Raw genomic sequence first — 27,314 nt, forward strand, 5'->3', positions numbered from 1 at the left:
AGGCACTCTAAATGTAAAATCAAAACAATTTAATGCCGTTGAACATGTCTGAACCTTTGGACGGTGATTCTTTCTGCTGCCTTGCCCTACAGCCATACAGGATGACTTCTGAATTGGCTTTTCGATTAGGCGAAAGCGGCCGTCTGCACAACCCACAGACCACTGGTGTGCCTGAAAATACACGATGATCCCCTCTTAACTATTCACGGAATAACTGCGGTGAATCACAAAAAAATCACTACATCAAGGCTATCTATAACACACCTATTTATTGCACAAGAAAAGTTGCACTGTATCAGAATACAATTTTGACCTACTGATGTGCATTCCAGTGACAAACATCTTAATTTCCCTCGGAATACATAAATCTCATCGTGGAAGCTATTTCAAAATATAAATATCTGTCTCTCTCTATTTATAGAACTGTCTCTCTCTATTTATATATTTGTTTATTTATTTATATATATAGATAGATTCATTCATGTTTTCTATATATGTTACTATATATGGGGAATTCTCTCCGGAGGTTGATTTGGCAAACTGTATGTGGTCTTAACATGGAAGAACTAAGATAATCGGTAGCAGCAACTTCATACTTTGCGCATCCCTGTTGATTCCACAGAGCCCAAGTTAATCTCATGGTCATTATGGGCATTCGTAATTTGTATTTTTCAAAAAGGAAAACAATAAAGTAAACAAAAACCCTGTAACAAAGTTTAAATTTGGTATTGAACATGGAGGACTGTACAAAAATGTTCAACAAATGAAAAAAAATGACCAAAAAGTACACATAGAAAAAAATTATGGAAAAAAAATAGCTACATGAACAAAGTGGAAATATCCTCTGCTTCATGATACATACATTAGAACAGTTCTACAGCTTAAAAAAACCTCGTCAGAACAAAAGAAAAAAAATGAAATTTTCAGTAAATGTTTTGCTTAATTCACCTCATCAAATGATAAAAGTTTGTTAAAAAAGGAAATACGTTTACACAGTTAAAAATGAAGCACAGGTCAGCTGTATAATAAAGTACTAAAAAACTAAATCAGTAAGTTTTATTTTTCATTTCTTTAAACATTCCCCATTTTTTCCCCCTAACTGTTAATGAACCGTATAATGGGAATGGTGGTTGGTACTGCCATGATGTTTGCTTTTTGTCATCATTCCCCCCCAAAAAACTGGTGTCCTTTTTAAATGAAAACACGCTGTGTACTTGATTGCGGAACGATCAAATTTTGCTTTACAATGTTCATTGAGTTTAAGGCTGTTCTGCCAGCCTTCGCTGTTCCTGCTGTGGTTCGTACTGTTGATGCGGTAGTCGTTGATGATGCCTTTTTTTATTGTTTTTCTCTTTGAAAACAAGGCAAATCCATGAGGCAACCAAGAAAATAACAATAATAATAATTCCTTGGGATGCCCCACCAGTCGAGAATTCTCTATTAAAAGTCGGGGTAGTTTATCCAATAAGTCAACACTTGGTCCACCTGGAATTGTTTTTTTTTTGTTTGTTTGTGTTTCACATCTGACACTTAATTCATTTATAGCTTGACATTAAGAAGTATTTCTCAAGCAGGTAATTATGGCTCAGAAGAGGCTCTCTGTGTCTTGATGGGCCTGCTGTTTCCCCTTCAGGGTTGGGAATATTATGTTGCATAGTGATCGAAACTTCCCAGGTATTCCAGTCCAGCCCGATAGCAAAACTGGTACTGATCCTGAAAGGGAAGCACACAAATAATTCATTCACACAGCGAAGATCATTCAAACAGCTAAATCAAGACTCAAGCCAGCATAGTTTCTCCTAACGTTTTGCTGCCCTAGGTTATACTGCTGAAACATGGTTAGAATGAAAGTTATGAATAATAAAATAGACACATTATTTATTTGATGGCATTAATTGTCATTCAAGAAATGATGAACACTATTAGAATACATGTGACAAGTCTACAAGTGATGTCAGAATTCAGTCTACTTATCTACTGCATTGCTGGGTTTGGCTAGAAGCAGCACATCCAATGTGCTTCACAGACTTGTGGCAGCAATGAATTGCAATGATGACTAAAAATGTAACTCAGTTATGTCAAAGCTCATCAGGGTGTGGACATAAGACCTAATGCTGAGCAGGAGGATCAATGCAGGAGCTTTGGGCATTTGAATGTGAAGGAAATAGCATGATGAGTGTCTGTGGTCTGATACCCTTGCTTGATGGGTATAAGACTGGCCTGTTGCTTGGTGATTGCAGCGGTGGAAGTTTGACACACTAGTCCCTGGCAGTTTGTGGAGTGACACGCATGACTGACTTTGGAAGAGAAAACTAAAATATCACATAATATTTGGCTTCGTTTCTCACCTCTGTCTGCACCATAGCAGGCCTCTGTGTCCTCAACATCTTGACAGTCTGGAAGATGTCCACCACTCCCTCGTACCTCATCCGCTCCAGGACAATGCTGAGCGTGATGAAGACGCCAGTTCTCCCCACGCCCGCACTGCGAGAGGACAGGACAGACAGAGAACATCAATGAAACGCCTCAAAGATCTCCTGGTAGTGCTGTCTCCCGCTGGCCAGGCAGCAATTACAAAACAATAAACACCACTCATGTTTTTTCTACAGCCCTGTGCAAATACCAGGCCAGCACTTCTTAAGTAATGTGGAATGGTGCTGAACGAAAGTCATGCACTGTTTGCTTTAGAATTGAGCTGTCCAGGCAAGGTTTCTCCTTAAGGAATGACACAGAAAGGGCTAGAAAATACCTTAGTGTGAACAAGAACATTTCCCAATAAAACAAACATTAAACATGAACAACGTAAAAGGTGCTGTCCAGAGTTGAGGTTTTTGTTGTTAGGCTGTTTAGGTTGTACCTTGAGCAAAACCAAAGGCAGTTCCTTACCTACAGTGCACCGTGATTGGCCCATCCTGGCCAAACTGTTCTTTTGTTTTGTGCACCTGGCCAATGAAGTCGATGAAGCCCTCGCCGGATTTTGGCACTCCTTGCTCTGGCCAATCGGTGAACTGAAACTGCCTGACTGTTCGTGACTGTCCATCCTGGAAAGGTAGTTAAAACAAAAACAAACACGTTCACTCCAGCCATGCGGGAACTATTACTCCCAATAATTTCGAAATAAAAAACACAATAATAAATCATATTGCTTTGAGTCTAGGTGACATGATCCTTGCTGACTAAAAAAAAAACATCATATTTCAATTTGCTTAGCTGTTAGGTTGAAATTTACCCGATTTCTCAGGTGCAAATGTCCATTGTGTACTTAAAATTGTGTGACTGTGCATTAAAGAAATTCTATTCTATTCCTAACGCAAAGACAATGGAAAAAAAATAAAACACCTCAAAACAGCTTCTTATTATGACCGCCATTTGTCATTCCACCCAAAAGTGTTTATTTAAATATCTGAGATAAGACTTCTTACATGTGTTGTGTTTGCACGGCTGTTGAATAGACAGCTTTTGGAGTTGTATTACCTAAGTAATATTGTATATGCACGATAAGGAAATCAATCCTACTGAAGTGCTGGTGTAATGTGCACAGCAAAACTAGAGCGTGCATCCTTTATCAGGGAAAGCCTTTGATGGAATTAAAGCCCCCTGTACTCAGTGTTTGCTGTCTTTGGTTTGTTTCTACACGCCAGAGTCCGTCAGATGTAAGTTCACCGCAAATACAAGCTGCCAACTGGCGTTGTGAAAGGAGGAGACCTCAGGAATGGCTGTATGTTTTATTTTTTAAGACAAGTAAAATCAAATCAAGTCAAATCAAATACCACATTTAAAACACAGCGCTGATATAAGCATGAATGAAGTATAAACATTGGAAATTACTACTACATATATTGTATTCAAATGTACTGTATAGGGCGAACTTATTTCAGTATATCACCAGGCACCAAGGCACCAAAAGTGGATGAAGGCCCTTGATATTGGCAGGGACCAGTATAAAATAAAGCTTTTAGAGGCGGGAGCAGAGTCATAAAGTCTTAGCTTGATTTGTGCTGCAATGCAGCAAGTTGAAGTGATGACATCACAGCCCATATACACTTTACAAACAAAACCCAAGGCAGCTAAGCTCTGCCACACTTTACTGCACACTGTACTGGGATGCAAGTTATTTGTTCCAGAGTAAACCCACACCAGCAATGAACTTACCCTGGCGTCTGTCACTTTGAACTCCCTCAGAATGTACTGGGGCATGTTATACTCTGCCATGGGATCCACCACAAAGTACTGGTACCTAGCAGACCTCTCTGCGGGCCAGTACTGGTGGCATTTTTCCTGCGAGAGAGAGAGAGAGAAGAAAAAAGAACAGTTATGACAAAATCTAAAACTTTGTTCTGCTGTTTTTACTGGTGATTCCCAGGGGCTGTTTATCAGAACTCACAGTAAATTGACCTAATACATCATCTTGGGAAAGGTCTATTACACTTTCGCTTTGAGAAGTGGATTTACATTCAGGTTCCATCAACACTGAGCAGCTACCCTCTGTTCTCTAGCATTTGGGGTCCCCTTGTGTGTGTCGGGATTACAGCTTGGGCGACGATAGTGTGTACTAATGGACTGGAAACTGGTCAAAATGGTGGGTGGCAGAATCCCAGATGGGGCACTTGAAGCACTAGAGTGAATATACATCCTCGATATGGATATCTTGGTAGTAAAAATAATTATATAATGTATGTCCGTGTATTAACGTAAACTAAAATCAACATGAAAACAACAAAATACTACAACTATCAAGCGAAAAGCAGAAAGAATAGATGTAGTTCCGTTTAAATAGGACCCACCCTTCCCATCTCTCTGAGTTTGGTGAGCATCACCACAATGGTGGAGTTGTGTTCCCACAGCATCCTCCAGAAGTCCTCTGTGGTCTCTGCTAGTGGTCCTTGTGTGGAGATGTAGGCCTTCTGTTGTCTGAAACAAGACCAACTCCCTCAGCACAAAAACATTGCCTCATAAACACCCACTGGAGACTGTGCAAAAAATCAAGCCATTTTTTCACTCTAATTTTCTCAGAGCTGTTGGCTAATTCAGTCAGCATTCATCATTCAATCAGCCACTCAAATGTCTCCACGGAGGCCTTCCTCAACAGGCCACAACACAAAGGCCTGGTTGGAGCTTTTAACTTACGAAAATCCAACACAACACCGCACTAAAGCACTCCTGTGCGACACTGGAATAAGTGCTCCCATATAGCTGTGCCCATGATGATTTTAGTGAGAGCTGGGGGTACATATAGGTCTTGTATTTTTGTATAATATTGTCCATTCACTTCCGTGTCATATTCCATGAAAATATATTTTGACATATCTAAAAAAAATCTGATTGATAATTTAAGAATGCAGATTTAAACCATAAACATATTCTGTTTTGTCTGAGTGTGGCGGGTGGTGTAGATGGACCTCTACAACTCTCACGCGTTTTCATACAAATTATGTACACGTTTTTGCATTTCCTATCGACTATGATTGTAGCCCTCTCAGATCAACAGTTACATTTAATAACTTGTTCACATGTTTTTGGCTTGAAATGGCAACTTGTTCTGATCTAAAGACCACATCTGAGTGTTGTTTCCCCAACAAAGACATTCCACGCTGCAATCAGGGCCGCTTCACACATTCATTTAGACAGAACACAGCGGGAGAGAAGAGCTGTTTCTTCTCGGCTCGAATGGCCATTAACACCTTCCATGTTGACACATCAACCGACTGCACCACTTGCACAGAAAACAATCACTTATTGGCTGAACCACCCAGCAATACATATTAAGAGCATGTGCTGCACAAGAGATGATGTATTTGACAGCTAACTCATTTCCTTGGGCCAATTTTTCCAGCACACCACAAAGCAGCTACTCAACAGATGGCACAGGAAAGTTGTGTTTGGTAAAGTCTTGTCTGTGTCATCAGTTTTCTTTTGACAGCCTCAATGGCACATTGTTCTACGGTGTGTAAGCAACTTTGGAGGGCAGAGCAATAGAGAGTGAAGGTAAGCATTGCAGTGTAGATCAAGCCATCATAAATCGTCCAAATAGTTCCCTAAAAGAGTGATTTACATGATTTTACCAATCAGTAATTCCTACCTGAGTCAACAGTCTTGAATAACTTTTTTCACTATCTTCTCCAGCTCAGGAGTAACAGTTATCAAATCAAATTTTCGCATTGATTTAACTAGTGCAACAGGAGGTGTCTGTGGAACAACGTTGTGATCGATTACAATTTTCCCAGAAGTGACTTCACACAATAGCTACGTTGTATATCAGTGGATGGCCTTTACAAAGGTGCAAATATGCTTTTTATATTCATCTGATCACTTTCCCTGTGTTTATGTTATTGAAGAAAAAAAAAACTTTAGGCCCTTTGAAAGACAAGTTCATTTTCAATATCAGTTTTCAGTTTTCAATTCTTCCATTCAACACAACTTAACAAATCTTGACTGAGCAATCTTACCTGTAACCATCAATAAAGCTGGCATTGATGTAATCGGAGCCTTCGACCCCGCGGATGGGCTGGAGACACACTCTGGTGGATTCATATGGCATTATATTTACAAGGCGGTTCTTGAACTTGTTGCAGGGAAGATTGGCACTGATGAATCGGGATGTATGGGCCTTAGTGTTGGCCAAACGCTGCCACGGGGAGAAAAAGACAATCACGTCAAATCACACATTTCCTTCCTTTAAGGCACCTGCACTTCATGTAAAGAGTTTCTTAGAACAACTATAGAAGGTCTATAGAACATAACTGCAGCGATATTGTTAGCATTCACAGGGAATAAAAGGACCTCACAGAATGATATTTATTGTCCTCAATCAGAAAATTGGTTTCCGTAGCTTCTTTTTTTCCTTGTAAATCTTACAGAAGAAGTAGGTTTGTAAGACTGACATTGGGAAAACAAAATAGTAATCACAACTCTGAGGTCAGTGGAATCCAGCCCGCCCATCTGGCCGGGGGTGTATACAGTTTTTTATCCGTGCCACAGCAAGGCAGAGGGGGTTGTCATTAGCACAAGAATAACTTGCACACACAAGTGTGTAGCAGCACAACTTGAGCAGTTCACCTTTCAATGACACAGCCCCACTCTCCACTCCAGGGAAATTTCCCAGGTTATAGAGAAGGGACCTGTCTGCGAAAGCGTGCCCCTCTTGCAGTTCTGCAGGAAAGCTGCAGGACTCCAGAGAGAGACAGAGCCACAGTCTCAGTGTGAATCAGGAGAGCAGCAGCGAGGAGACTGAGGACCCCACACAGCCCCATTCAGCTAATGTAAAATGGAAACGTGTATAAACGGTCAGGCAATCAATGGAGCATGGCCTCTGCAACACCGGGGGAGGGGGGGGGGTTTAAATGAAATGGCATTTGACCGCTCCTTGCCTTTGGTGGAATAAATACGTGAAAAACCACAGGCTCTACTGAGAATTAGTGGTCAGGAACAATGTAATGGAGTCTTTTTTGTAGAGCAAGTTGCTGCAGTGATTTTGAAGGCCTAATGACGCCACTGTGTAGGAGTATTGTTTTGTTTAGGGTGGGGGTGGGGTACCAAAGTTCAGTGCGGTGCTCCTTTGAGAACAAAGACAAGTATTAATGACATATATTCAGTTTACATTTTATTTCAGCTTGAAGCAAGTAATTTTTTGATTTTTAATTTTTTTTTAAGTTATTGACAAAAAAGAAAGTTAAGGACCAAGAGCTATGCTTTCATTCAGTTCTCCCCTCAGTCTCCAGCGCCTACAGTTTTGCCTACATTTTTGTCTCTTTTTTCCCCTCACCATGGTCAACTTGTGGAGGCTTATCCTCCTTATTCTTTCCCAGACTTGGACCCACTCCCTTACCTTGAACTCTAGTTCCATTCCGGTCACGTTCTCCCCGGACTCTATCTGCGTCAGCTTCTGAATGTACGCGTACAGGTTCCTGGCTGGGACCTCGGTGTTGCCGCAGGTCACCGCCTCCAGGAGCGCGTCGTGGATGAAGGTGTACTGGTCCTCCGTCTGAACCATGTAGTTCCTCTGCGCCCGCATGAGCGTGACGTGACCGTAAATGTCCACGGTCTTCTCGTGCTTTATCCTCTCCAGCATGGCATCGATGACGATGAAGCAACCGGTCCTGCCGACGCCAGCACTGCCGAAGGAACAGGTCGATGGGTGTCAGTACTTAGCAGGCCTGTTTTAAAGTCAGCATAGTAAGCGTAGAGAGCACCCTTTCTCAAAAAAACAATGCCGGCGAGGCTGATTTTTACGGGAGAGATGGGCTGGTTAGGCAAGACATTGGTGCTGTGCAGATGAATGTTCAACCTTGAGCCTTATCCGATGTGAAGCGGGCTCTCAGACCCAGCTATTGACAGCTATTCTGCCTTTGCGCTACTTCCCGTGCACATTCTTAATGATCCATCAGTGCTAATCTTTTTTCCCCCCCGCTGAAGTATTTCTACCTTTCTCTCCACTCTAAAAGCTCTTCGTGACTTGAAGAGGCCTATACTTCGCCGACTTTGAAAAGCACAGCTAATATGAACTCCTATCATTAGACAGTCCACTGAAGTCACTGAATGGATTTGCGAGGAAAAGAATGCCATAAAGTATAATTAGGCTTTTTATGCAATCCAACCCAACTGGTGTTGCTACTTTATTTTCTTGCATTCCTTCAATTTTTTTACTCTTCAGCCACTGGCGAAACATATGGTGTTGGGTAAGTAAAGAAAAAAAGGAAACATTTGCTTATATTTAGTTGCCCTAAATTAAGGACAGAGTGCATTGGGGACAGTCTGAATTGAAGCCAAAGACAGTCAAGAGGGCAATTTGTACAATTTTATTAGGAATGTCGTTTAGATCGCTAGCATTAAGAAATGTTGCCTTTGTGTGTGCAGTTTGTCATAACATATCAGTGAAGCATTTCTTAATAAAAAAAGTTATACTGACTGCAATTTTTCACAAATTTCTTTATGCATTCCGGCAAAAAATGTACTCCTGTTTAATGCTGAATGAATTTTGACAGAATGAAGGCGGCTTTGCTTGCTTAACCTTTGTCGTGAAATGTTATCACACTCACATTTCCTTTCACTGTAAAGAGGAAGGCAATGTCAGAGTTGCAGTAAACATGTGGATTCTCAAACCCATTCTCCAGCGTGGAGCTGGTACTGGGCTAGCAGTACATGCTGGAGCCAAAGCTAGCGGACCTGGTGCACCACCATCACTTTTTCTGCTGCATTACCCACAAGCAGAGCTTCAGCACATGACATCCCTCTGAACGCTGGCAGCTGCCCAGATTAAAACAACTGCCTGAAACAGCCTGCTGTCCAAGGCAGAGGATTTCCCAATTAAAACACACACACACATGCGCGCACACACACACACACACACACACGCGCGCGCGCGCACACACACACACGCACGCACACACACACACATACACACACACACACACACACACACACGCACACGCGCGCGCACACACACACACACACACGCGCACGCGCGCGCACACACACACACACACGCACGCACACACACACACATACACACACACACACACACACACACGCACACACACACACACACACACACACACACACACACACACACACACACACACACACACTAGGCTCCATAATACATCTGTCTGCCTCTGGTAGTTCAGTATGATCAGCGATGATGACATTCGCCTTTCTCCCTTCGGAGCTAATCTCCTCAGTTTTCAGTGAGAACACCGACCGCAGCAGAGTTACGCAGTTTCTAGGCTCCGCCCACAGCTGTCCCATAAGTAGGCCAGCACCAGCAATCCTAACAGGCTAAGCCAACATGGGAGAGCACAAAAAAAAAAAAAAAAAAAAGCGGCCAGAACCTGAGATTGCGAGCCATCCTGTACCCAGCCCTACTGTGGGAAAGTGGTCTCAGTATCCCGGGCTGAACCTCAGCCGCATATGAGACGGGCTTTAGGACGCTGGTACAAGAACGAATGGGGAAATTCGATCCATTTAGTGTGCGTGCCTACGAGGCATTATCCGGGCCTCCTTGCATTCGTCTTTCAGCAGTGCTATTTGTTTTTCATTTAGAAAAATCATCAGAGAGTGAATCCCCCGAGCACAAGTGTGGTTAATGTCCCATGGTGTGATGTTAGACTGCAGGAGTCAAATGAAGTCAAATGAAGATACAGGAGCCAGCCCCTGCTTGCAAATCATCATACAGTTTTGTTTTCCTGGATGGCACTCTTTGATTAATCTGGGACTACTTTTATGTGGACTTTGTCTTCATACTCCGATGATCCAGCCTAAGATACCCTAAATGCAGCGCTGGTTCAATGGGACAGAGCCTTGATGTGTTATCTCAGTAAATCTTTACTAAACAGTCAATTCTAGGACTTGGAGGAACAGCGCAGTTCTGGGAGAAGCACAACAAGCAATGTTCGCTTTGAGCAACAGCTGTTCTCAATCCTTATACAATATCATGTTTCGACATCAAATACCAGAAAATTCCTTTATTATTAATAAAAGCAAAACTGCAGTGGAGTATATTGCTCTCATAAACTTTAATGCTATCACAGCTGTCACAACGATGAAGAAATTACGAGCAGTTTTGCGCAAGCAGCTTTCAATGAAATGTTTCAGCCAGACATTATTTGGTATGATTCCTTGAAAGGTTGCGATTTTCAACATAAACTAGCCACAACTCCTGTCTTTGGATTGTGTATTGAGATTGATATTGAGACTGAATTTCTAAAATCCCTTTCTGAAGGATTATAAATATTGAATAAGCAACTACATTTATGATAACTTCACAAGCTTTGAATTCTAATGTCTACAATTAGTTTGAAAAATATACAAGACCAAGTAATTTACTGATATTCCTTGCACTGAAAAGTTTATGTACATGTAATGACATGTACATACTGCTGGTATTTTGGCTCTATCCCCTCTTGAAAATAACTATATAATAATATTAATACCATTATACTCAATACTTATACTCAGTGGTAACACTTGAAATTCAGTTGAACTCTAAATAATGTGGTAACAATAATGTAGCTGCATGCCATTATACATTAACCACACTGTAACTACTATTTATAAAATTAAAGACTTTAGTTACATACTATAAAGAACTATATAGTAAGACTGTTACTAAATGCCAGTACACAATTACACTGCAATTGTTCATTACAGTGTAACTACATTGGTATAGTGCAACTTAATTTAAAGTGTTACCTACTCAACAATATAAGAGAACGCTGCCTATGAAAAGTAATGTGAAAATGTGAAAATCCAGATGAACTAAGTTAGATTCACTCGCAGAGCTGGAGTGGCTGGATGGCATTGGATGTGAGAGGGTTTGGGGTTTGGCAGTCAGTGCTGGCTTGCAGAGCCATTTCCTGAAAGCAGATGATTAGTCAGTGCCTGGAAAACCAACCGTAAGTACAGGATACACGTCAACCGAATGGTCAGTGCAGTTGGAACATGTAAAACAGATGCTGTACACCTGCATGTGGGGATATACTTAATTATCCTCCATGGCTAACTCATATCCCATCAATATCGTTTGCAGAGGTGAGTGTTTAGAGAAGACTCAAAGTCTAGACTAATATCACTTCAGTGTAAGCTAGCTGAACTTGTAAAATGTTATTATTAGACTTTGATTCCAATACGGCCTAAGTAACGGGAAGACGCTAATGCCAGAAATGCTGGATCTTCCTTAGGGCACTGGGTGTGAGGACAGAAAAGTCAGGTCGGTATTTGGAGGAGAGAGAGCATGCGTCTGCATGAAGCCATCTGAAGGCAGATCTCAGGGAAAGAGGTTTTGTGGGGATGAGAGCTACACAGCTTATCACCCACTTGCACTTCTTTTACACCCAATTACCTCCCAGCCTCCAGACTCCAGACGGGGGAGGTGTGTGTGTGTGTGTGTGTGGGTGTGTGTGTGTGTGTGTAAGGCTGGGGTGTGAGATAATCTACAACGCATGGTGGGAGCAGACCATAACATTCTCCTACAATCTACAACCTCCCCCTTGCATATTTGCCGCGGAAGTGGGAGTATTCCCTCCCTTGTACACCGTATTGTAGAGGCCACACAAATAAGCGCCGAGCTCAGACCCCCAGCAGATGGCTGGATTCCTTCCTTGCAAAGTCACTCTTCAGAGTCACGCTATGGAGCTGAGCACCGACAGCTGTGCGCCCATAGGTCAACCACTCCATCACATCTGTCCCGGCTGCCTCGGCCCGCGAGCCCCCCGATTCCTATTCCCGTGCTTTCGAGGAGATCAGCGAGCAAGCCATCCGTTCAGAGCAAAGAAGAAGAAGAAAAAAAAAGGCGGGAACCGTTGAGTTGGAATCCCGCAGCTGCGTTGGCTGGGACTGTTCCTTAGGCCTCGCAAACAATACAAAGTGCTTGAGAAGCAACTTATCGGGAAGCTATTGCAGTGCTTCAATGCATCATTTTGCGGCAGGCTACATGTCACGGCAGCGATTCTAGAGCAGGGTTTTTGACATATGACTTAGGTAATGCATGGTATATTTTTTTTTATAGGACGCTTAGGGTGTTGCACCTCAGTGGTATTCAATCACGTTTATGGAAAGGCTGTTCTGGGTTTTATTACAGCTGGCCCGCCTCGCATCCAATAGGAAACAACTATGACAACACCTGGGCTGCGGAAAACACAGGGCAGACATAAAACCCTGTCTACAGCACCACGGGGGCCCAGATTTTGAACAGTACGGAAGAAAATGACATCAGCTCACAGTTCGCCCTCCGGGAGGGCAGGCATGGTGGAGGGGGCATGTCGGATCGGGCCGTTCTTCCCCTCTGCTTGTTTTTGTTGTAAATCCCTGTGATTACTCCAATGAAACGGATTACTTAAATCAAATGAGCGCCGCTGCCCCTTGCGCTCCCATCAGCCCCGCAAGCCCTTTGCTCGGAGAGTGTCTTGATTCTTCTCACGCGATTCGGCCTGCTGAGAGTGCACCCTTAGAGGGACGCGGACACCCTAAAATGCACTACGGATACGGAAATTTAAAAAAAAAACGCAAATACACTACTGTCATCTAGCAGACCCTCTTATCCAGAGTGACTTACATAGGATACAAGTTTTACATGTTTTCCATTGATACAGCTGGATATTTATTGAGGCAATTCTGGGTTAAGCACCTTGCCCAACGGTATAGCAGCAGTGCCCCAGCAGGGAATCGAACCGGTAACCTTTTGGTTACGCTCCCTGCTGCTTACCACTATACTACACTGCCATCCGCCCACTGAAGTAAAACGTGTACAAGCAACAATACAGGCAACACTATTCTTGTTTAATCCAGCAACTGAATGTGGGTGGGCTGCCGTTAGGTAATGCAGTCTGCTGGACAGGACAGGAACATGTTCAGTCACCGCATTACGTGCAGTTTTTTTATTGACCTGCGGCAATTAATCTCAGCTCTTACCTTTCATGGAGCTGCATTCTCATTCAGTATTCCTGCCAAGGAACTTGACAGATGGATTTGGAAAAGTCTGTTTTCAAATCAAGAACTACTTGGAACAATTAATAATGATGACGGTAAAAAATCCAACCAGCTTTAAAAAATAAAATAAAATAAAATAAAAAAACTGACATACTCAATCACCACGGTCAAAGCGCAAATTACTTGCGACATTTCTATATAAATAATATGTATAATTAAAAACAAAGTTCTCCTGACTACTAGGTTCAATTTTCACAGTCGACAAGTCATGCTTTGTCTAGCACGTCATACATAACAGTGTTGAAGTGTTGCTAGCTTTTTTATACGCGGCCCACTAAAAGTGCTTGGTAATAACTGTAATTAATGGTGAAGAGGTTCTACAAATTACAGTGCCCAGAATTTGCATTGACAGCGCTCTCACATCAAGATGCCATTCCTCTGTACCATTGTCAACGCACTCGGCCCTGCCTCACCAAATTGGGGCCCTTTGTCTAGGTGAGAGAGACTAAAGTCTCGACAGAACAGCCAAATCAATACCACTCAAAGTATGGTCCACTTTAGTCCTTAACGAGCGAGCGAAATTAATTTTATACCCTCAACTGAAGCATCATCGGAGACTAGAAAGATTAATTAAGCGCTTGTGCACTTAACCATTTACAGAAATAGTGGAAGGAGCATATCAAATATAATATGCGTAATCTGCAATGTTACTGTGACCATAGTTACCTCTGCTTTTTTAAAATCACTTAATACTTTATTTCTACTTTATTTCTATATTTTATTAATTTGTTTTAAGGATACTTTTCCTTACTAATTTACCCTTTACTCAAAATTACATTACAAAGCAACAGCTGTATAAATCATCTGCAAATAAGGAAAGCAACAGGATTCTTGTGGCCATAATACCATACACAACGTCCAATTAGCTAAAGTTCAAGTTCTTCCCAAATCATTTCCTCATAGCAGCTGAGCGGGTTGTACAGGAGACTGTATCCCCAGCCACTCTGAAACCTGCTGGTGTACGCAAGTTCCTCTGCTTCTATGCACAAACATTTAATCAAGGGACCCAATGCTTCCGATAACCTGCAGTGGTCTCTGGATTAAAATTCAGACTGACCTCCGTGTTCTCCAGAATGAGGAGAGGAGAGACAAGATGGCACCTAATCACGACTGAGAGTGCGACTCGCATCGTTATTCTGATCGATATCATTATTGGCTCAACCACATAAATGTTAATCAGATGCACTGAGTTCATCTTTTGCATATTTGCATGTGGAGAGTTTTACACACTTGCACTTGCAAACACCACCCAGGCACTCAGGTAAACAGCCTCCCCTCTAAACTTCATCGCTGTCACCCAAAGATTAATTCAGAACATCATGACCACAAGGTAATGACGTCTGATGGAAAATACTGATATTGGAAATTTCATCAGGAGTGGACTATATCCAGGAAGCAACTGGATGTAGACTGAAAACTATATTTTGGAAATGGACCACAAAATGTGATCTTTCTCATGCTCCAGGGTTTTGCCATTGACTGAAAACACAGCCTCTGCCAATCAACTGGTCACCTAAATAATCAAGCACTCAGGCACCACGTACTTGTTAATTATGCACAGCAGAATAATGCACTTTTCTTAACTTCCTTCGCTTAGACTTGCAAATATTCCTGATGAATGGCGTGCAATCAACAGCCATTATGCGCGAGTCGGAGGGTAATAAAAGATGGTAATAAAATGACTAAAGTTCCACTTCACTTAACTTTCCGACAAAACTCACGGAGGAAGTCTTTTTCAAAATGGTGGGTTTAAGAGACAGCTGATGACAGGAATGCATTTCCCGAATGGATTTAAGCTTCACAGCCTTTTATCTGATGCGCAGGATAAAGGCGTCAAAAGCCCCATCTGCTAAATGACATTAATTCCTGATTTCCAAATGCCGCAAAAAAATCAGCATTTTCAATTGAAACCACTGCTGCGAGTAACTCTTAATTAACTTCCGCATGCGTTTACTTAATTCTTCCCTAATCCCTTTCTTTCACAGTCTCGTTGGCAACTTTACTCTTTACTTTCAGCAGAGCAGGACTGCTTAGTTTTGGTAACTCGGCGGGCAATACCATTAAGAAATAAAACTATTTTTTTGCAGTTTGATCTCAGTCCTTTATTTATTTGAGGTTTGGTTGCCCTAAGCACAAAATGGGAAAAGAATACAAAAAAGTAATATGAGCAGTCCCACCTGTCTTATCTGATGAATGCTGCGAGGCCTACGCTTCACCAAACACATTTTAAAGCCAGCTGACCGATCCCTTCCCTTCGCCCTGTATATACACCACTGGGTCAGGTGGCACAGCCTTTAGCCCATTTCCAAACCATGATATCTACAGAGATTTAGCTGCTGTGAAAGAGGGCAGAGCTCTGCTGTGCTCCTTTACCTGCAGTGAACCACCATGGGCCCAGCGTCCGGTGGGTTGCAGGCCTTCACACGTCGCAGGAAGGCCAGGAAGGGTGTAGGGTGCTCTGGGACTCCGTGGTCCGGCCAGGCCGTGAACTGGAACTGCCGCACTTCCCTCTTTTCACTCGAGCCGTTCTGTCCAACCAGAGATAACAGGCCATGGAATCTACACGGAAAGCTCTACAAACTAGGAGTGTGGCAGCGCCCAACAGGGTATTTTTTGTTTTGAATATACTGATAAATGCACAGTCACACTCACTCTAGCACAGTCATTAGAATATCTGAATATTAACAACCTAGCAGTACTTCTGTGTGATTGTACAGCTATGTGGCATGTAGGTATCATGACTATGCACCTATTTTACTGATGTTATTCATATTACTATTCTGAATATGTACGTGTATTGTCAAGCTCTGTCAGTTTGTGTATAGTGTGTACAAGTGTACTTGTGCATGTAACCCCTTGTTTTTGTTAAAAATAATACAATGACTGATCACAAAAAAGAATTTTTGCATATGAAAGTTCAACGTTATGCTAATAATTCAGAATGTTCCTTCATATGTTTACCTTATAAAGAGCGAAAGTCCTGACGCAGTATGTTGCTAGCTCCACTGTATCAAGCAACGTCACCTGGATCAGACCATACGTTTCTGTGCCTCTGGTGGGCCAGTACTGGTCACATTTGACCTGGAACAACAGAAAGTCATATTAATATGCAGCATGCAAATATGCTAAATTTCCCTGCTTTTCTTTTCATTTTTTTGCAAATCCATCTGCTAGCCTATCACCTAGCTTTTTTAAAATGACTTTTTAAAAGTGTATATGGTGTGGTATTTGCAGTATATCTTCCCAAAGTCATGACAAAAGCCTGTCCGAGAAACACAAGCAGATAAGCTGCCAATACCTCCTAATTCTGCTGATTTATACATTTGCACATTGGAGAAAACTGCTTACAGCATTCTGCTGATCCAGACAGCATTATTTATTGGACTGACAGACTCTATAATTACGGTCTTAACTGCCGTTTTCAAATCACATCTAAGACGCTAGTTTATTGTGATTATACAGTTTCGTTGCCCAGTGAACAACCAATAAACTGTGCTCCATTACAGTATTGCTGTTCCTCTGCCAAGTGGAAACAAATTAATGCTTTAAGTAAATAATAGCCCTTTACAAAACACTCCGTATATCCTTACATTTTTGCCATTAATATACAACAATTTCAAAATCAAAGAAATGATCAAAATCAAGAAACTAGACTTTCATTACATGCACTACAACCACTAAAAATGCCCCGACTGATCAAATCCTGACTAATAAGGGTTAAAGGGATAAAAGACTGACCCACACTGCAGACAGCAAAATGGAAAAGTTCTTTTTTTAAGGCTATGGAAAATCCTCAAACATAATCTTCATCTAATCAGAGCTGAGAAATAAAGGGACCACTGTCATGGTGGTCACGTACATGACAAGAGGTGGAATCATCGCTGTGGATGAGCCGCCGGAATGCAACGCTGTTCCTCATATCTTTGAAAGTTGCAGACAGCACTTTAAAGATTACGCTGAGCGTGACATGCGCAAGCTTACTTGGACTATTTTTATGCATCTTAAGATATATCAGACACAGGGCTTGCAAACTCTTTCAGTATTGGGGCAAAGTTTTTTTTTTTTCCATGTACGTTAAGGAATATCAAAAATGCATTAAAGAACACCATCAAAACACACATAATAATACATAAATGACTAAAGTAAGAGATTATTGCCTTGGATATACTAGCTATTCATGTTAACATGTTCAGAAAGGACTTTGTTCATTTTTAATCCATGAAACTGTACAATCCCCTACAAGACAAGCTTGCTCTTGAGCAGTCCAGTTTTGGTCCTGGAGGGCTATAGTCCATGCCTTCATTTCAGTCAATGCTTAACCATCAGTACCCAAATTACAGAAACATCCTGTCAGGTCTAATTCTGTCTCACAGGATTTAACACTTTTTCCCAACACAGAAAAAGTGATTCTATCCATATTATCCAAAATTGAATTAGGATGATACACATTACAGAGGGGCCTTCACTAGTTGACATAAACTATTATTTTAACTTTTAGAATGTAATGGATGCTGTCCAAGCACTCTTTTTCAACCGAACCCAAAGGCAGAATTACTTGCCAGAGCAGCCTTTACCTGTATGTGGAGACAGGAATGTAATGTGAAAACACACACCTCCAGCCACAGTTTTAGATTTTGTAGACGGCATTTTTTTTTTTGGTATAAACATCAAAACTAGTGAATAGATAAGAGATAAAACCATTGAAGAGATGTTAATTAAACTGGATAGCTAATCTAGGCTCATATGTAGAAACAAGAATAAAAGGTGTCACTATTACTTGTATTAATTTGTTACCTTATTTGTGAACGGTTTTCAGTATCTGGAAAAATATCACAGTCATCTACCTAGCCAGGTAGCACCTGGAATACAACTCAGACTTAAGCTTGCTAAAAGAAACACAGATGTGAGAGGGGTGATAGCTTGTTGATTGATAGCCATATTAGAAACTAGCAAACACGAAAAGTGGACCAATTAGTGAATTGTTTCTGGAAAGACAGAAATGCTATTGCTTATATACAAGGTAACTTAATAGTGTACAACTTAAATTTAAATATCCTCTATCAATGTACCCGACACAATTTAATTCAAGTTAAGTGCATTTCTCAAAGGTACAGTAGAACAGCAGCGTTCTGGACATACCGCTTTCTGGTCACCAGATTATTTCCCAAACCACAACAGCCTGTACTGCCAGTAACAGCCAGCATTTTTAATGCTTTGCAACTGAGACAGAAAGCACTATATTCTGTTGAGTACAGAGACAGTGCCAGGATTCCACACTTTTACGATACAAGCAGCAGTTTTTACAACGCGTCAACCTGGATGCCAAGGCCTGCCATAAAAATCTACACTTTATTTATTTAATTATTTATTTTTTAAGTAATGTTAAGCTTCAGTTGAGAGTTAAACAGTCAAATTGAAGATTTATTAAAAATGACTTGCTTTCTCAAAATGTAAGACCTTGTGCATCTCAAAATCCGGTGGCACAGATTGAGACTTGGCATATCTGCATCTACAGAGTTCAAAGTTTTTTTCAAATTTCTATTTTTATGTGGTTCCTTGTATGGCAGTAAGCCATTATTAATTACTCACCCCACCTTGTCCCCAATAGGTGAAATAAAACATGCATTTTGTGTTTAAATGGGAAATATCTTGATCGAAATAAATAAATAGAAATGAAAATCAATAAGCCTTATACCCCACCATTCCCTGTTGTAAATTGGTTCTTCTGTGATTGCTTCTCAGGTAATTGCAAAAAATATTATTAATTAATTGGGTGCTCCAATTTCTTCTCTACTTGGAATTGCCACTTATATTTTAAAAGGACTGTTTGGAACTTGTGAAAATCATGCAATTGTGTTCAGACAGGCACTCAAGCATAGATGTGAATTACAACCAGACTTTGTGCATATGCCATACATTTTTCTTTTTAAAAAAGTTGGCATCTTACAACTAGTGACATGTATCTAATTTTACTGTGGCTTAGAAAGGCAGTTTAGATTTGGCATTCTACTTTGTGACAACTAGAGCTTGGTGGACAAGCCAGTGAGACCGTGCAAACTTAATTAAAGAAGTTAATAATAATAAATAAAAGCAGGAATATGAGTGAAAGATGCAGAAGTGAATACGCATCCAGTGGGACAAAGTACAAGAGTTCTTGCCTTGGAGAAGAAATAAGAGGGCATCTGATGAAAGAATAAAAAATGTAAAAAGACGACAATGGCGTGAGCTAAGGCAAGATGTTAAAGCAGAAAACTGCATTACTGAGGCAAGAGAGACATTCTGTATATGTCTGTATTGGAAGGAACATAGCTGGGGCACCAAACTCAATTGCAGCAGCGCCAGACATATATATAGCGTACTGGATTATATTCTTATCAGTTCCCCGGGTTGAAGTTATCTAATAAATCAACCAGCTTCACACATTTACACATTGCTCTGCATTTGTTGAATCATGCTGCAGTAAAACATTTCTTGTGTACAAGGTGCAAGTATAATCTTCACTAACAAATTACTCAACATAAACTGTACATGTCAGACTCTGACCTGAAACCCCTGGAGAGGTGAATATTGTTTAAGGGAATGTATTTTATGCTACTATTACAATAATTTACAAAAATCATGACATGGCAGTATACTTTTATATGCATAAGCATATTAAAACTTTGTTAATCAGGGCACCATGTCTGCTACAATTCGAGTATGACAGGATATTTACAGTATGAAGCCAGCCTCTGTAAAAGGAAACTAGTTATAACTAGTCAAAGTGGGTGCAAATTACAGGACTTGAGCAAAATAATGTATTTACCAGCAAAGTGATTTTTAATTAATTGAGCAACAGGAACTAAAAAGTAGTTGTTTTGGTAATTGTGTTTGTATCGTTTCTATGCTCTGTGCAATCTAGCGTGTGCTGCATTAAACAAGGTTATGTGACATCACACAAATATGTGAGAGTGCCACTTGAGTTGTTCTCATGGATGTTTATAGGCCCACAGGGAATTAAGTCCCAAGGAAAACATTCTGATCGTGATATAATTTGGCCCCAGACGATAAATTTTGAAAGATGAAAGATTTTCACTTTAACAAATGACACAAGACACAAAAAGCAGAAAGAAAAACAAAAACAGTGTGCCCTTACCCTTGATCGTTCCTCCAGTTTGGTCATCATGACGATGTTTGCCGTGTGCTGCTCCCATATCATCCTCCAAAAATCTCCGAATGTCTCCGGCAGAGACCCCTGGGTGGCGATGTAAGCGTTCTGCTTCCGGTACCCATCGATGTAGTTGGCGTTGATGTAATCGCTTCCCGGGATCCCTGGGCACAAGAAGGACAGGGGAACACTTGTAATTTCATTGCAGGTTCAGGGGGAAACCATAGTGCTGGTTAAAGCTCAAACAGTGGCTTAGAAATGGACAAAATAACTCTAAAATGAGATGCTCCTGTTCCATAGCAGGATCAATACGGCAGGTCAGATGGTCCCAGAAAACATTGCCGGTGTTGAGAGGTTTCATTCGTTTGATTTAATACCAGAGCACAGTCAGATACTTGACAGAGACTCCAGCTTTACTGATCTCTGAAGGCTGTCTGAGCTACTTTATTTTTTGGGAGTGCTTCAATCATGCCTCTCATTTGGCCAACGGGACTAACCAAACTGTTGGTGCTGAGCCTAAGTCTTTCCCTCACTGTGACAAACAAAAACATACAGTTCCACTCTGCAGACAAGGTTAAAATCACCACAACTGCATTTCTCAGACTGCACCCCCCTCAGGTTGGGAAGTCTTCACAGCCGTGTTCATTCGTCACGGAAAAAAAAAAGAGCTGTTTTCACTGGACTTTTTTTTTTTTTTTTTTTTTTTTTGCTGCTTTCTATAAATGTAGACGGCAGGTCTTTTCCTGTTGCTGGGAGAAGCCGAGCTGACGGCTTGTCAGAGCCGCGGAGCCGGCAGCTGTGAAGGCCCGCTCACACATGGCGTGCCAAGATAAGCCTCATCTGCATGGGATTCACCTCCCACCATCGCCCCCGCGCCAACTTCGCTTTTCTTCCCCTCTCTCTCTCGCAGGTAGCTTATTCAGGAAAAAGAGCAAAACGGGTCCGTGGTGCCGCCTTTTCTTTCTGCGGGCTCTGATTGGCCTCCGCGGGTGGATTGGGTAGGGATTAAGACAATTAGCTTCCAGATGAAAGGGAGAAAGAAACGTTACGCTTTAAATAATGGGAAGATAAAGGGCGACGGATGCAAATGCACCGAACGGCTTTCCAGCAGGGGAACCTCTACTGGCCCGCTTGTCATTCAGGATTTGTATGAAACAGTCATTTCACAGAATCATCTGTCTGGTGGTCTATTGGACCAGCTGTCTATCTGTCTACACTTCCTGTCTGAAAACTGTTCATTTTCAGCATCTTCAACAAGGGACGACCAATTACACCTCCTCTATTAGTAGCATGACTTGCCACACATCACTGGCACCAACAAATGAAATATTAATTAAAATTGTCAATATGGAAGAAGACTACGTATTTGTATGCCGCAGAGATGTGGCGTGCTAGCAAATGACTAAATAAGAAACATTTACTTTGTTACAAAATAGTATGAAACAGATGATTCAACGTGCCTTACAGTACCAGAGGAATTAGGCACTAACTTTGACAGTGGTCATTAGCCCACAAAACAGTTATCCCTGGCATACTGTACTACAGACTAGCTCTGCATGATACAGTCCTATAATTGCCATGGACTAAGGCCCAGGTTCTGTATATAGTGCTATCTCCTTAACTCTGATGAACCACTTTAAGGAAGTGTTTTATCGCTTATTTCCATATATTTACACATCATGAGCTTTGCAGCTCATGACATTAATGTGCAATACTTTTTAATAGTCTAAAAGAATAATCTAACAATTGCTTATGTTTGCTGTTGATTGAGGACACCATTGTTAACTAAAATTAAGGAAAAAAAAGGTAAGGTCAAATCATAAAGGTAAAATCATGAGGTATGGGACCGATAAGGCAACCTTGAAAGGACATGCATAAGTTTGAGATGGCCGTTGGATGTAAGAGGCTAGGACCTGCACAAAGTGGACAGGGGCGTACAGGCAAACACTTTGAAACAATATGATGGTCAGTGGCTTGACTGAAGCAGCACGTTCAGTGCGTTGGCTTCACTTAAAAATCATGGTCATAAACTCAAAACGAATTTAAACAGAAAAAAAAAAATCCCCGCTGCCTGCTGTTTTGTTAAATTCCACTGCAAAGTCCTGGCAACCCGACCCATCCATACAAAAAGCAACCCTACGAATACACTGTGCTCTCTGTGTTGAGTTAATGGAATCCATCAATGTTAAGCTCTCCTTTCTGTCGTTGCTGTTGTTGTTGTTGTTCATCTTCCACTGGGAATGAAATGTGCAAAGGGATTCCACATCTTTATTTGCTTTTGTTACTCTTGCATGTATTTTACTGTTTCATTTTTGAGGCCCTACCAGACTGCCAGAAATCTGTTTTACTACATGCTGGCTTTTCTTTTGTGGAGCTATCTGGCTTGAGCAGATTCTCTTTTTGGGTTCCATTTTATTGAAAGGCTAAATTTTTAATTATATGACTTCTGCAAGCCAACTAAAGAACCATTTAAATCAGCGATTATGCAGCAAAAGTATGCCAACGGTTTGCAATTTATTTAAGAGTAAGATGATATACTTTTAAAACAGACAGTGTAAATTAATTCAGTGCTAAGAGTGATGTTTGGATCCGTAATTAGGAAACCATACAGAAGAATATTTGTGTCAGAATAGTTTATGTAACATTTAGAATAAAGAAACGGGAGATACATCATTACAAATGATTATGAAAGCTTAAGTACATGCAATTGACTATACGTACGACTATATGTATACTTTCCCACACAATAATGAAATATATTGAGAAATTGTTCAGTTGAAGAATATATCTTTAAAATAGATTTACAATATGTAAATGCAAAGCAGAAATATAATGTAATATTCAAAAATGGTATACCAAAAATAATATGATAAATGGACCAAACATTTTTTTTCCATAAAGCTAAATGCTTAGGGATTGAGATTAGGGCTTTACAGTAAACATTTTAATTTATTTGTTATTGTATTGTTATTACTGTATGATGTATTAAGGGTCAATGTGTGCCAACCTGCAGGTTGCGGTGTGGGTGATGGTGTTGTATTATACACTGCTTTGTAAGCACCATGGGAAAACAAACGAATTCAAGTGACCAGATTAGAGAAAATTTGCTGATGTTTTGAAGAAGGTTCAAGGAGGGGTGAATGACACGCAGACAACCAGCACTGGTTTGCAGGAACTTGATTCTGTTTTGCCTCCAGGAGCCGCAAAGTGAGGAGAGACTTTATTTGATTATGCGTCCAAATGTGGAAAGAAACAGGCCTGACCCGACTGTTATTTCAGTCAGGCTTCCGGTAAATAGCCGAAATACAGCTAAATGCAGTGAGGTAGTTCTGGGGTCTAACAAAGACAGGAGCGGTGTCACCACTTTTGCTCTAATCATAAACAATATACATGTGCATGTATATATTTTTGCATGGAAAATTCCATGTGTCCTGAGATTAAGGCCACAGACTGATATCCAGTCTATTTTGACTGCAAAAATGTCCATTAATTCTTTGGCTGACAGTTACCCAATGCTGATTTGCACGAGGTAGGGCTGAAATTTACTTCTGAATCATAACAGCGCAGTCAAGGATGGCCGCGAAGAGTACGAGCTGTATATGGCCTAAAGGGAAAAACCCGACGTCTCGGGGACACCTACCTTCGATGGCAGAGAGCAGGACCCGCGAGTGGTCGTATGCAATCACGTTGGCGTATCTGTTCTTTGGCTTGTTGACTTCCAGGTTGGAGTGCTCCCACGTAAACTGCTGCCCAGGATCGATGGACTGCAGAGTGAGGTGAGGTACATTTACACAATAAATAAATACAGGTCTGAACATAAAACTCTTCAAAGATTGCTTGTGTTAATGTCTGTCTTCTCTGGAACAAGAACAGACAGCTGAAACATTATGGCTCTAGTCCAGATAATAACACTATGCCTGGTGATATGGACTGTTGAAAGGGACCTTCAGACAGTTTTGTGTTCATTCCTGAATTCTTGCATTCTTTCAGTGTCTTTGTTATCTTTGTGGCTGCAACACCAAAAGTGGTTACCTGGTGACTTGCTAAATCTGTTATCTTAACATTTTAGTCTTCTCACTTCATATGAAATATGCAATATCATCCTCGTGAAAGCTTAGGCCAAAACACACTAGAGGTTTTTCCAACGGAGACTGTTCTAGTCAACAAAAGGCTGATGAGTGTTGCTGAAATTTATGGGTAACTGTAGATTTTGTTTCATCCATCTCAATGGACCAGTGAGGTAGTGACAGACATGCTCTAATTTAACAGTTATTGTGGCAGCCATTTATTTTTTCACCACACACTTCAGATTGTATGCATACAAAAAAAGACAGCTTCAGATATGACAGGGGTGCTCGAGGAATTTGAGAGCAATGCTGGGCTCTGTTAGACAGCATTTGTTGCTATTTTGGACAATTTGTCAGCCGGGGTCAGTCTGGGGCTACCTCAGAATGTCAGCCATTCCACACAGGCGGCCAGTTTTGTTAAATTTACCCCCTCGAGGCTACAGTTCCATCTCAACAGCCTTGATTCCATCACAAGGCAAAGCTGTTCATCTCTGTAAAACCTCAAATTTAAGAGCCATGTATGCAGAAACAAGCACTGATGATTGGTTGAAGATTATAATTTACAGTAAACAGTAGGCCATGATGCAAACTGTCAGCTTGTCAGTGTCCTTGGATGATGTGTTTGGGTCACTGCTTAAGACTCTGGAGAAATTGACAGATATGAAGCAGCACTATGTGAATGAGGTAGACACACTTGGCTAATTCCCAAAATCGTATTAAATGTCTCTTCTGAGCAGTGACTGCAGGCATACCCTTGTTTTCTAGGTCAGATTCATATTGGTAAAATAACATTAGCACATGTTTCAAGCTTTTGGCTGATACTTTGCAAATAGAAATAGAGGCAACACACAAAAAACACCTATTTCATGATTTACAATTATTACAATAAAGAGAGGCGTCCTCAAATTCAACACATTGAACAGCAGGCTTTTAGTGTACTGAAAAACGGATGTTCCGTGTGTGTGTGTGTGAGAGAGAGAGAGAGAGAGAGAGAGAGAGGAAGAGGTATCCCAAGACGACACTGGAAAGTTTTCACAAGTAAACTGATTACGGCTTCATCTACATATTGAAACTACTCAATGACCTACATGAGTCCTTGCAATGTATTTTACATATTAAATTTGTTATCAGATGAAATTATACCATGGATAAAAGGCCCCATCACATCTGGTCTCTTAGTGTGAAAAGAATCATTGTATGAATACCATTAGTGGGAAAAGACTCTTATTCCAGTCTCTTCATGGTAATTAGAGAGGACAAAACACTGTCCAGATCTGGGTTTACCAAAATCCAAGAAGCTAAGGCAGTTTGGAACCCTCAAGAGAATGAGGTCACACGCGGACGCCAATGGCGAGAGCACATAATTTTGAGTATGTTTACAATGCATAATTATGGCTTTGGAATAAGCTTCAATGTGCCTCATTGCCGTCACTTCTGGAAGCCCACCACCATGTGTGCCTGGTTACCTCACCACAATTACTGTCAAGCCCTCTTGGGCTGGTTCATTAGCTAAACAGCAGAGCCGAGCACACACTCCTCCTGAACAATGCATTGCTTATTGGTAGCTTTCTGAGACGATAAAACCCAGGTCAAGTGTTTGGTTGATTGAACATGAAGCTCTTCGTTTTTTAATGTGAGACCTATACATTGTGCTCACACACAACCACACAAAGACACCCAAACACAGGCATGCACTTAACAAGTTTCCCACTTGGATTACATCTTCAAGTGTGCTTAAGCTTGCTCAAATCACAGGGTGAAATAATTCCCAACAGCCAGTGTAACATGGCAACGATACATGGAATTGTGTAGGAGACATCATTTATTTTTGGAAAAATGGCCCTCGGCCCAAAGATTAAATAACATTTATTCATGAATCCTTCCCTTCTTCACTACTGAACTTAAAATGAGATCACTTATAATCTCCAATTGCAGGAGCGTTACTATAGAGCATCCATATAAATGCAGTCTACAGTCCAGTGCTATCCCCCCAATTTATGCGTCTGCCTGTAAGCAAACTCTGCAAGGCTAGCAATTTAAATGTTTGCAGTGGACTGGACAATAGATAGAAACATGTTCAAGATATGAGTGGGCTTTCATAGGTTTTATTCTCAGATATTTCCTGGCCTTCTGCTTTGTTTAACATTTAATATTATTTTTAATTTAATTAGCGATAATTGCTGTGAAACTTAAGACATGTTTGTCCACTGAACAATCAAGCTGACCTTCTGACACTATGCTATAGCAGTACAGCATCCTAAAAGTGATGACTGATATTATTGACATGGACATTGAACACTGCTAGGATGAGGGTCGAGTAGGATCAAGGAGTAGGATCAGAGCAAGTCAAAAGGTCTCAACCCAGCTGCTAAGGATGAGATGAATCAAACCAACACTCAACACTAGTTTCTGCCAGCAAGAAACCTTTTGAGCTGTGTTCCTTTTTTCTCAAGTAAATTCATCCTTTGAGGTATACGGATTCTTATCAAAACTGTCGTGCATTTCAGGAAATCAAAATGTTAATCTTTGACTTTTGTCACAGTCTTTTCAATATTAACTTCATTGTAAGTTAGTTTTCACTTCAGCTTCAGAATTATTCATGTGACAACATATAACAT

The 27,314-nt window shown here is 41.0% G+C and overlaps 1 protein-coding gene across 25 annotated transcripts in view; it reads right to left on the minus strand.

Moving 5' to 3' along the window:
* Positions 1-1,019: 1,019 nt before the first annotated feature.
* The window catches only part of LOC118769682 (receptor-type tyrosine-protein phosphatase delta-like), a 236,546-nt gene continuing 210,251 nt past the window's right edge, over positions 1,020-27,314 (minus strand). For all 25 annotated transcript variants that reach the window (XM_036516937.1, XM_036516923.1, XM_036516935.1 and 22 more), the window contains 11 exons: positions 24,270-24,393; positions 20,618-20,793; positions 16,444-16,563; positions 15,856-16,010; positions 7,826-8,111; positions 6,447-6,625; positions 4,785-4,911; positions 4,153-4,278; positions 2,887-3,041; positions 2,349-2,484; positions 1,020-1,713 (listed from right to left, as the gene is read on the minus strand). In XM_036516937.1, the coding sequence (XP_036372830.1) occupies positions 1,645-1,713; positions 2,349-2,484; positions 2,887-3,041; positions 4,153-4,278; positions 4,785-4,911; positions 6,447-6,625; positions 7,826-8,111; positions 15,856-16,010; positions 16,444-16,563; positions 20,618-20,793; positions 24,270-24,393 (1,653 nt within the window). In that variant the 3' untranslated portion in view covers positions 1,020-1,644. The remainder of the gene's footprint in view (positions 1,714-2,348; positions 2,485-2,886; positions 3,042-4,152; positions 4,279-4,784; positions 4,912-6,446; positions 6,626-7,825; positions 8,112-15,855; positions 16,011-16,443; positions 16,564-20,617; positions 20,794-24,269; positions 24,394-27,314) is intronic.

The sequence above is a fragment of the Megalops cyprinoides genome, chromosome 22 (assembly GCF_013368585.1).
Source record: "Megalops cyprinoides isolate fMegCyp1 chromosome 22, fMegCyp1.pri, whole genome shotgun sequence".
NCBI lineage: Eukaryota > Metazoa > Chordata > Actinopteri > Elopiformes > Megalopidae > Megalops > Megalops cyprinoides.